The sequence below is a fragment of the Gavialis gangeticus genome, unplaced genomic scaffold (genome assembly GCF_001723915.1).
Source record: "Gavialis gangeticus isolate Ggan-Ray unplaced genomic scaffold, GavGan_comp1, whole genome shotgun sequence".
NCBI classification, from domain to species: Eukaryota; Metazoa; Chordata; order Crocodylia; family Gavialidae; genus Gavialis; species Gavialis gangeticus.
The window spans coordinates 4,295,500-4,307,468 of NW_017729018.1; the positions used below are offsets into that span (position 1 = coordinate 4,295,500).

An 11,969-nucleotide genomic window follows, 5' to 3' on the forward strand; every position below is an offset into this window, starting at 1 on the left:
TAGTGAGTGTGTGTCAGTGTGTGTTGGTGCGAGCCTGAGAACTGAAAAGCTGCATGCATTGCCCATGCCAGAATATGAATTTCTGTGGGTGCATCTACACGTGCCTCTTGCAAGTGGGCTTAACCTAAAATCGCCATTTTTGAGGCACATTAAGGGCATATGTGGACATGTTCACACCCTTAATGTGCCTTAAAAATGGCGATTTAAAGCTGTGTGAGCCTAAATTTGATACCTGCATAAAGCAGGTATCAAATTTAGGAGCGAATAGCTAAGTCACATTAGCGCACATGTAGATGCTGTAATGTGCATTGACGTGGCGTGTGTCAATGGAAGCACAGCACGTTCATGTGCATTATCGTGTCTGCACATGTGCTAAAGCGACTTAGCTATTCACATCTAAATCGAATGTGCCTTAATGCACATTAGCGTTTCATGTGTAGCTGCACACCTAAATCGATTTAATGCGCCTTAAGTTAAGGCGCATTAAGTTTAGGCACGTGTAAATACATATGTAGACACGCCCTGTATCTGTTATACACGCCCCTCCCCACCCCCAACTCACATCTGAGCAAGCAAAGGGCTTGTCTATCCTGAGCCATGTAAAGAGTGCTGGGAAAATTTCCCCTGTTGTGTGAGGCTGCACACAGCCAGGACCATGATTCAGACCCCTGCAGCCTTAAGAAGAGAGTCCTGTGCTCAGCCCATGTGCAATTCTGAGCTGTCACTGGGAAGGCCGGTAAACGCTTTTATGAGCAGTAATTGTGAAACCCGGTTGCTGGGGTGAAGGCCAGACTGCAATAAATGGAGATTCCCAAACACTCTGCTTCAGGGAACTAACTCCACGTCCCTTCCCCACCACCTCCACTGCAAAAGTGAGAGCAAGGGAGGCGAAATGTGGAGAGCTGGGGAATGTGACCAGATGGCCTGAGCACCGGGTTGGCGGACATCCAGGAAGGCCTGAAGTCCTAACCCTGTTGCTGCCAGTGGCTTGCTGGACGACCTTGGGCAAGTCACTTTATTCCCTAGAGTTTTCAGGAGGGGATGGGCTGGTCAGGCACTAAGTCTACCTAGCCTGCTGGTAACACTGGCAGGCTGCACAAAGGTTGGCAGAATGATTAATAGAGATGTGATCAGAAGGGGCTGTCAGCCCCTTCAAGCAGAATGTGCTTTAATGCAGCCCCATGCAAAGATATAGCCCTAGGAACAGGGGTGCAGGCCTCTACTCCAGAATAAGGAGACTGTATCCTGGGAAGCTGTGACTGCAGGGATATAAGGGTCACAGTGGACAACTGAACATGAGCTCCTACTTTAATGTGTTGACAAAAAGGACTAGTGCAAGCCTTGGATGTATGGACAAGTAGAGGGTGGAGAGGAGTAGACAGTGGTTTAATCTCTGTACAGAGCATTGGTAAGACTGACAGTGGGCCATTGCATGTAGTTATGGCATCCACATTTTTAAAAGGATGTCACAAAATGGGAGGGCACAGAAAGGGGGTAGAGAATTGATCTGAGGACTGGAGGAAATGCCTTGCAGTGATATAAAGAGCTTCAGCTGTTAGATTATCAAAAGCGGAAGTGACCTGATGACAATGCATGTACCTCTGTCGGGGAAAACACCAGGTACAAAAAGGGTGTTAATCTAGCAGAGCAAGAGCCAATGGCTGGAGGCTGAAGGCAAACACACTCAGAATGAGGGACATGGTTTCAGTTGCAAGGGTATCTAAACACTGGGACATTGCAGCAGTCGCCTTCTGCTGTTTTCAAGGCAAGAAACACCCTTTCAGCCAGACACCAGTTACTAGGTTCAACAACTGGGTGAAATTTAACAGCCTGGGAGATAAAGGAGGTCAGGCAAGATGATGGAACTGTCCTTTTTTGCCTTCAATTCCATGAATGTATAAATTAACCTGTAGGAAGGTCCAAGGCAGCCAGTTATCAGGTCAGAGGCACTGACCTTGCTGCATCTATATATGTGACCCTTGTATCTGTCAAGTTGTTAGGTGGCTCGTGCCCTGGCCCCATGCAGCATAGCCACAGGAATCCACAGGCTGGCATAGGGGGCAGAAAGGTGAACTGAAGTATCATGTTTTGAAACCAGCACTCGGTTTCCACGCTCACACTTCTCCCCCCACCACAGCTCTGCAGCAGCCCTACCAGAAAGCTGACGTTCTTCCTATTGCAGTTCTCCAGCCTTCTCCACTCATGGTAACTTTTACTAATGAGCCTGTAGTGTTTGGGCTCAGCAGCACCCCTTCCTGGCACCCCCACTCCTATATGGGATACATCACCACTGTGTAGTGTTTTTATATGAGGCTAGCAGGGCCAGGTTTGGGTCTAAACACAATGGACCCAAATCTGAGCAATGGAGAAGCAGCTCTCCTGCAGTGGCATCTGTGCCACAGACAAGACCTCTTTCTCTAGCTTAGTGGTTGTCAACCAGAGGTATGCATACCCCTAAGGGTACTTAAAAAGGTCATAGGGGATATGGGGAATCCTGCTGCTGCGTGCACCCTAGCAGAGGCCCAGGGGGCACATACTGCCCCCGACCCCCTGCAATCTGTGCATGGGGCGGAGGCAGCTGCTGCTGCACGCTGGGCTTTGCACACCACTGCAGCTGCCCTGGGAGTGGTGCAATGCCACCTGGGTCCTGCTACTGGTTGGACAGTGGGCACGGCACAGCCCACCGGTGGCAGGCACATGGCATCACAACGCTCCCAGGGCAGATGCAGTGGCCTCTACCCTGCAAACACATCAGGGGGCACATGCCCCCCCAGGCCTCTGCTAGGGTGTGTGCAGCAGCAGGATCCCCCCACACCCTGAATGAATTGCCTAGGCTCCAGTTGTCCCACAACCTGGCCTGGGCAGGGCCCCATTCACCCCAGCCCCTGCCCCACGGTGCCCCACACCCTCCCTCACTGTGGGGGCCTCAATCTGCCCCCCCCCGGGCCCTTTCCCCTCCCCCACAGACTTAGCTGCCAGGAAGGGGGGGAAATGTGCATGCATGCATGCACATGCTCAGCTCCTCCCCGCGAAATTTTAATATCGTTCCATAGTTGGTAGAGTCGGAAGGGACCTGAGCAGATCATCAGGTCCCTTCCGACCTGATAAAGGGGTACATGAGCTGAAACTTTGAGACAGAAGGGGTACACTTGTTAAAAAGGGTTGAAAACCCCTGCTCTAGCTCAACCTCTGGCCGGGGAATCCCTGGGCTGCCTGGGAAGAAAGTAGGCTATTCCCTGTATGTGTGTAGCTTATATGTTGGCACTGCCAGAGTTTAATGGCAGGCAGGAAAGAGCTCTGGTTCATACATTTATGACATGCACAAGGCATGAGCCTAAATAGGTAGCATCCCATGACCTGTACTTCACAAGAAGTCAGGCCAATGCTGCCCTTAATATCTCTGACTCCATCCATCACATGCACTCAGAGTTTTCATATCTTCATGAGTTTCTCTGGATTAGTTATTAGAAAGGTGATGGCTTCAGCAAGCCAACTGAGGGAAGCAGAATTGACTGCACCTGAAGTACATTGTGTAGGTGGAGCTGTCATGTCATCATACGTAAATCCTGGCTGTTGACCTGTTCACTGCAGTGTTTACTGTACTAATACATTAGATGGTATCAATAGGGATATTGGGAAACAAGTGGGAGATGAAGCAATGACTCAAATAAGATGCCTGCCATCAAACACTTCAGGCCTGTGAAGAGACAATGCCCAGGCTGCTGGCTGAGAGGAGACAAAGGAACTTGGTGACTTTTATAAAGAGATCTCTCGCTGCAACACAGAGCAGCGGTGTTGTGAAGCCAGCAAGCTGAAACATGTTGCTTTACATAACGACAGCTCAAAAGCTTGGGGGACTTTCCCTGAAGAAACGTGATGCAAAGGAGGAAATGGGGCAAGGCAATATCCATAATGCTCAGGATAATGCTATATGAGGACCACTCTGCTCCTGGAACTCACTGTCTCCTGAGAACACAGGGAGTTGGTGGGGAGTTGGTCAGCAGGATACAGCCCCTTGCCCAGCGTGTCGGCTAAAGCTAGGTCTGCCCGGGTCCCTATCACAGGGGGCTAGGGCTGTTGATAAGACAAATAATATGTATAGCAGTGGTGACGCGTAGGGGGTGCACGTGCCCCCCCAAGAGTGCCGGTGCATCCCCCGACGGGCTGCACTCCTCACTTAGGTGATGGGCAGGTGGGGCAGGTGGATGCACTGGTGCCCCCCCTGCAAGTGCTGGCTGCGGAGTGGGGGCACCAGGACAAGTGCCGCAGCTGCTCCCCAGTCAGTGCCATCTGCAGGGTGGGGATGTCTCCCCTCTGTTTGGCACGACTGGCCATAAGGGACCCCCCCACCCCGGTTGGTGAGATTGGCTGTGGGGGAACAACCTTCCCCCCAATCGCTGACAGGTCACTTTTTAGCTTTGAGGCACTCGGTCATAATTATTTGGAATTAGGAGGCACCCCAAAATTGGGGATTTGGGGCTCCCCAGGTGAGAGCCACTGAGCTAAAACCTTGCTCGTGCCAGTTGAGGGAGAGGGAGCAGGACCTCACCCCACTGCCCTACTTTTTCCACCAGCTGCCCCCTCCCAGCCCCTGGTCTGTACCTGTAGGGGCAAGCTCTGCTCCTCTGGGAAGTGAAATGCTGGCAACTGGAGCCATGTGCACCAATGGTCCCCCTTGCCAGACCCCAGAGCATGGGAGGAGGGGTGAAGGGACAGGAGACGAACCAGGCTGTGAAGAGCAGCCCTGTAGCCCCACGGCTGCCCCTGCTTGCACACACACACATGCAGCACAGCACACTTCTGGGACTGGCCTGGGAGCTCTTGGGGAGTGGGATAGCCATGGACACTGCTTGTCTGTGGGATGCCAGGGTGCCCAACAGAGAGGAGGATGGATCACTTACATCCTGGCACAGAAGCTGGATATCACGGCACTCTTGGAAAGATCTCACAGTAGTCCCCAGTTGAGAATCACTGGTACGAAGCTGGTGTTTGAAAATCTCTTTTCTCTTTTGCTTTGCTTTGGTTTCAGAAGGCCATCTGGTCATGCATCCACCTCCTGCTTTCAAAGGGAGGAACCACAGGTATCACACCTGGTTGGATCTTCTGGGTCTATAGTAGATCCAGAGAGTGTTATGGCACCAGACCTTGTCTAGGGGTGGAAGATTTATGAATTTGGAGAGGGAAGGGCAAGACATCCGGCACATGGGGGGGGCAGGCTGAGTGAGAACTCAAAGAGAGATAGAGGAGCACCAGGCAGAGAGATGATGTTTCAGTCCCAGTGCAGATTACACAATCGCTTTGAGAAGGAAATGTGCACCTCAGCGAGTGAGGAAAGGGGAATTTGCTGCCCATGGGTGGGGTTGTTTGCGGGTAGAAAGCAGTATGTATGTATGTATGAATGAGTATGGTGTATGTGTGTGTTCATGTGTATGCATGATCATGTGTGAGGCCTGCGTGTGTACAATTCCTGGGTGTATTTGGGTGTGGGACTGTATATACATGGTCAGTATTGCCAGTCCCCACATGCAATAGCCAGATTCAAAACCATGAAATTAGAAAGCAGCAACAGCAACAGCAGGGTTTCTTCCTTTCCTTCTGGCATTTGGGCCTTTGCATAGGAATCATAGGATCAGCAGAAAGTTGAGCTGGAAGAGACCTCACAAGGTCATGTAGTGCATCCCCCCTGCATCCTCCCTGACTAAACCATCACAGCCAAGTGTGTGTCCAGCCTGCTTTTGAGAGCTTCCTGGGATGGAGACTCCACGACTTCTCTCAGCAGCCTGTCCCCGTGCTTGACCACCCTCAGAGTCAGAAAGTTCCTCCTGATCGACAACCTAAATTTCCCCAGCTGAAGCTTGAGGCCATTGCTCAAGCAACGTGACACTCCTGTTGATAAAACCCAGTGTGCCGTTGGCCTTTTTTGTAACCAGAGCACACTGCTGATATACAGCTTATGGTCTGCTGTAACCCTCAGGCCCTTCTCTGCAGCCCTGAAGCCCAACCAGTCATTCCCTAATGTGCATTTGTGCATGTAACTATTCAGTCCCAAGTGCAGGACTTGGCGCTTGTTCTTCCTGAATCTCATCTGATTGATGGCAGACCATTTCTCCAGGCTATCCAGGTCATTCTGGATCCTAACCCTAACTCTCTGGAGTATCCACCCAACTCCATCCAACTTGGAGTTTGCAAATTTGCTAAGGGTATAATCAATCCCATATTTTCCAGATTCCCTTCATAACCATGAAGTCTAGAAATGCACTTTTCTTCTTGGAGTAGCCATGCTCTCATTCAGTCAAGAAACGAGATCCTTTGGTACCATCCATTGGAGCTGCACCATCTGCCTCACCATCTTCACCAGGAGTTTTTGAGATTCCTGATACTCCTGCGCAGCAAGTAGCTTGGAGTGTGGTATCTCCATCCCCATTCTGCCAATGCAGTCCTGCTATGTCATTGTCCTATACTATGTCTCAAGGGATGCATCTCATTTCATGTACTGACTGCTCAAAGGACATTCACTCAACAGCAGCACCATGCCCAGTGCCACCCTCCAGCAGCTCTCACCTATTCCAGCAGAGCAGCTTCCACAGGCATCCCCAGTTGAATCAACGTTGCCTAATTACTGTTTCAGTGTAGACTCCATCACAACCCCTGTTTTTACTCCGCCACATCCAATTTCTTAGGACCCTTCATATTCCTCCAGGGTCTGTCCAGTGACTATCACAAATCCAGTGTTAGACCAGGTCTAGCTCCAACAAATGACGTTGTCTGCCTTTTTGGCACCAGGTCACTTAAGTTCTTCTTGCCGGTTCCTTCTCTTCCTTGGAATCAAATATATCATAAGACTTTGTGGCTGAGCTGGGGAACTGGAAGTGTGTACTGCTTTTTATTCCCTCAGCACAGGGTGGGTGAGGATACACTCCATGGGTTGATACAAGAGGTCTGAGAGTCAAGCACATGCGTGTGTGGACAGCCCATCTTATAGAGCCTCAATTGTGATAAGTCACTTCTCTTTTTTTAAAACAGAAGTCAAGATTCTCCCACATTTCCCTGACTCCAGCATCTGGGGCTTTACAAAACTCACCCTATACTCTAAGACTCACAATCACATCTCTAAAGCTGGCAGCCCTGGGGGTTAGTGAGGATTACATCAGCCTAAGTGATCTATGAACTATAGCCAATGAGTAACAGAAATATTTAGAACCCAAGGCATCGGGATGAGAGACAACGAGCAACATCTTCCAAGTGGCTGCTCATTTGGGGCGACCCCCATTTTGGGGGGTTTGATTTACACAGTGGGTTTGATTAACAGCAGTGCTGAGTACTCAGAGTGCCAGATGAAATCGGTGGGAGATCCCAGTGCTCTGCACTCCTGAGAACCAGGCCAAGGGACTGCACCCAGGCTCCCAAAAGCTACAGCCCTTCTTAGAAACACTGGCCTAGGTGTCTGCACTGCTGTTGCTGTTTCCTGTGCTGCTTGAATGAAGTCTCCCTGGAAAGAAGTAAGAATTTTCCAAGATTTGTATGTCTCGGTGGAGTAGTCTGTGGTTTCCTAATGCAGTAACACAAGCCACCCACCTTCCAGAGCTATTCCAGGCGCTGAAAGGGACAGATTGAGGGGGATAAATTAATACATTAGAGGATGACTTCAGCATTTGTCAGGTGTTCACTAATGAGCCCGTCCGGCACCAGCATTGTTATCCTCATGTTGCAGAGGGAAGCAGGAGAGGCTTGTCCTAGGCAGTTGTTACTGAGGATGGGGCAGAAGCAGGGCAGGAAATAGAGCCCTGGGGCCCTGGATCCCAAGACCAGAGTGAGCGGGGACCCCAGGCACAGTCTCCCATGGCTATGCACTGCAACATTTCTGCTCCCCCATGGAGGACGAGCAAAGGCAAAAGGCCTTCTTTTTCCCCAGAGGAAACCCATCTCCTCCAGAGCTGTGTGGCTAGGCCCTGGTGTGCCTGGATGATTTATCAGGTCCTGAGCTCCAAGCCAGGCAGGCAGCTGGAAGCCCCACACCACAGCTCCATTCCCTTTGGCCAGTGCCTTTCAGCAGATTTGCGTCCTGTTGCTTACTGGGATGGGACCAAACTCCTCCCCGAACCAGGATGGCCTTTTTCCAGCCAGCTGTGCTCCACTCCTCCCCATGGGGCCCCACATCCTGCCAGGCAGTGTAATCCCAGGTCAGTTTGGCCTCCTGTGACCGTCTGTTTGACTCTCGTTGTCAGTCACACCACAGATTTCTGCCCATGTGTCTGAAGTCTCTAGGATCTGTGACTACGGGCTGGGAAAAGATCTCCTACCGTGGGTCAGGCTTTTATAGGCTGCAGCACGTCTCCGTGCCTTTGTCTGCAGCAGGATGGAGCAGCGAGACACTCACGGTCTAAGGGACATGCTCTCACAGGCCTGGTTCAGACAAAGTGAGGTGTTTGGTACTTATTTTGATTAAAAATAACTAAAGAGTTGCTGTTTGGTCAGCCAACTAGAAACCTATGAATGCCTTTCATCTTCCCAGAGGCCAACTCTCAGCATTTGCAGTGCTCTCATAAACTGTCGGTGTTAGCCAAGAAGGCACCAAATTCAGGTTACTGCAGAATGGAGAGAGATCAGGTCTCAGCGGACCTCGTGCCAGCCACCCGCTTTCTGTTACAACGAGGACCCAGCTCAAGTGCCCCTGTTCCCCACAGCTGGTCCTGTTTGGCCTGGGAAGACCAGTCCCAAGCCCCGTATAACTTTACAGAACATAATACATGCCTTAATCTCCGCCCAGGATCCAAGGGGCAGCCCCATGAATGCAAGAGCACTCCCCAGACAGATGTCCTGCCACTGCATCCTGCACCAGCTGCTGTCTCTAAGTTGTTTCAAGGAGTATCCCGGCACAGAGCACTTGATGAAGGTTTGATCCCAAGGTAAGAGAGGACTGTGTCACAGCACCTACAGGAAAACTTGTAGCTGCCTTGTCAAGCAGAAGGTAAAAACTGGTGTGGCCACGGCCATAATATAGTCAACTCAATGCTCACAGACTCATCCAGTTCCACATGTGACAATGAGCACTGCTGTGACCACACTGGAGGTCCAAGTTTGTGGAGACAGCATACTACACACATGCCTTTGGGTTTTAGGGGATAAACAGCCTGTGAGTCTGCACCAGTGCTGCAGTTCTTGTGGCATGATACAAACCCAGCATTTCAGACCCCCGCTCACTTATAATGGACTCCGTAGAACACTGATTCACAACCAGGGGCACCCCAGGGTGCCACAAGATCCTTTGAAGGGTGTATCAGGAAGTGCGAGAATATAAGCAGATACGGCCAGGCTCAGGCTTTCCTCGCCTGGCTGCTCCCCTGCCCCCACTGCCTGCCCCTTCTGCTAGGATATAAGCACTGGGACAAATCAAGATGTTTTTGAAATGGGGCACTGCTCAATTCACACAAGTCATGGGGTCTAAGGAGGGGTGCCTCGAGACTCAAACTGTTAAGAACTGCTGCTGTAGAAAAATCCAGCCAAGGGGAGGTTGCGGGGAGCTCGCGTCACCAAGCATATATGTGTGAGTGTATTATCAGCAGGAGGCAGGCGAGATTCTTTGGGTAGATGTGATATCTTTTATTAGACCAACTAAACAGTTGGCAAAAAAAAAGTTCTTTGCAAGCTTTCGGGCATAAACGCCCTTCTTCAGGCGTTGGGAGACTGCTGCTGTTTTGTGTTCTCCAAGGTGGAAGAGAAGCTAATGGGGCCTTACCAACAGGCCCTACCCAGCAAAACCAAGAGACAACACCGGCGAAGGCTCCCAAAGAGAGTGCAAAGCGCGTGTGTCCAGTTGGACAGGCTGTAGCCGAACACAGCATGGCAGGGTGCTGGGTTTGGAAGCAGGGTTGTTTGGTACGATGATCGGGCGATCAGGAAGCGGTGGTGGGAAGCTGTGGCACAGCACCCAGCCTCCCCATTTCCCCATTCACCTGCAGCATCTCCATGGGCCTGTACTGTGGGGCTGGGCCTGTACTGCGGGGAGTGTGGGGCTGGCTCAGGAGGCTGTTACTGAGTGAGGAAACCTCTCTTGTTGGCAGCTGCATACGAGACTGTTCAGGAACCAGGGGAAGGGGGTTTGGCTGCCTGCTGTCTGGGGAGGCACTGGTGTGGGCAGATGAAAGGGGCTCAGGTGTAGAAGGGGACCACGCATTGAAATAGGCAGTGAAGGAAGCTAGTCACAGGCTGAACAGCACTGGTCTCTGCTCCAGGTGATGTCTAGAGAGGGCAGGCTGAGCAAAGCTCATGCACCGAACAAGGCAACCGCCTCTGGTCGGTCGATTCCTCCTATGCCCCAGAGAGCAAGACCTTGTAAATAAGCAGAGGTGCATGAGTGATCCCTGACTCCATCCCTGGCCCCTGCTCCCAGCTGTGTCACTAATGCCTCCTACTGCCTAGAATCACTGATGTTCAGCTGTGTGTCATAGGCTCTGTACTGCTTACAGATGCTCTTCCTTGGCACAAGCCCCCTTTGGCAGCTGGAGGCAGTGGGCCTATTCCACACTCTCACCACATACAGCACAGGAAGAGGCTTACAGTGTGAGATAGCTGCACATTGTCACAGCATCGGGGTTGGGGGGCTCATATCAGGGACATCTGCCCAGCGCCGGAGGTGGAACGCGTGTGAGTGCAGAACTGCAGTTGTTCGAGATGAGACGCTGCCTTAGCACCAGCCGCCCCCAGCCTGTCCTTGGCGAATACCGTGCGTGTGTGGGTGCACGGTGCTGGGGAAGGGGTATAAAACCCACGGCGCTACCAGCGTTGCAGAGGAAGCATTGCTGTCCTCGGGCTTCCCTGAAGGAGCGAAACACCTGCTGTCGCTGGGGAAACCGTCACAAGGGGAAAGAGCCTTGAGTCAGCTGAAGCTGGAAGTGAGCAGCGCCTTTTGTGCCCAGGGTTTGCAGAGCCTTTAAATCAGCACAGGCTTCCCAGTAAGGGCAGGTCCCTCAGGCAGGTCAAGTCCCAGCCTGAGCTTTGAACTCTCCCTCTGTGCTGGTGGCTGATAAAGCAGCTCCTGGGAGCACCCAGTGCAGTTAGTGACTGCCAGGCAGGTGCCCGGACAGGGAGGAAGGAAACCCAGCCTGATGGACCTCCAGAGCTGCAGTGTGGACAACGCTCCAGGAGAGCCCAATGACCAGTAAGTGCATTTTTCTTTTGAGCAAGTTCCTTCCTGGGACCACTCTCAGGGGCTGGTCCAACAGCATAAGGTGGGTGCGATTCAACCTGCCCCTTGGACCATGCAGACCTCACTGCCCACAGACGCAGCCTTCAGGGGGCAGGGCATGGACTCTCCCTGTAGGCAAACACACAGGTGTGCATGTGGATGGGGATCTCTGCCCCTGCTGCCCTCTCTCCCATGCCTCTGCGGGCAGTGGGGCACTGTTTGACACGGGCCAGAAACACAGCAGCTGGGTTCACTTTACTTCAGTTTTTAGAGATCAGATTTATTGTTCTTCTCTGTGTGTGTGTGTGTGTAAGTGTGTTCCTCCCGATTCAGATTCTGTTTCACCACTGACACTCTGCATACCCCTGGGCAGGTCTCCTACAGGCTCTGTGCCCGTCTGTGGGATGGTCACAGTGGTAGCCCCCTGCCAAAGTGGTTGTGTGCTGGATGGGATTTCAAGAGACCCGGGGCTTGAAGGGAGAGGCATTGCAAAGAGAATTTGTCTTGTTCTCAGGCTCTGCCTGGCTTGTTCAGTCGATGGCATGTTCATGTAGTGGGAGTGTACACTTATGCATCCATGAGGCAGGGTATTTTAGCCAGGGGCAGGGTCTGCTTAAAGCATGTCGGCAGCCACGAGCTGCTAGACAGGGATGTACTTTACAGGGGTGCATGTATGTTTAACGGAGCCAACGTATGTAGGGAGGGAGTTGCGATTGGGCTGGGAATGAAGATATATAGGAGTGTGGATGGCTTGCTGGTGAATATGGAGGGTGCACAGGATGCA

General features: G+C 51.8%; 1 protein-coding gene across 1 annotated transcript in view; it reads left to right on the forward strand.

Moving 5' to 3' along the window:
• The first annotated feature begins 10,883 nt into the window (after positions 1-10,883).
• LOC109294795 (GRAM domain-containing protein 3-like) overlaps positions 10,884-11,969 on the forward strand; it is a 34,546-nt gene continuing 33,460 nt past the window's right edge. The window contains exon 1 of the mRNA XM_019513272.1: positions 10,884-11,158. Coding sequence (XP_019368817.1) covers positions 11,106-11,158 — 53 coding nt within the window. The 5' untranslated portion in view covers positions 10,884-11,105. The remainder of the gene's footprint in view (positions 11,159-11,969) is intronic.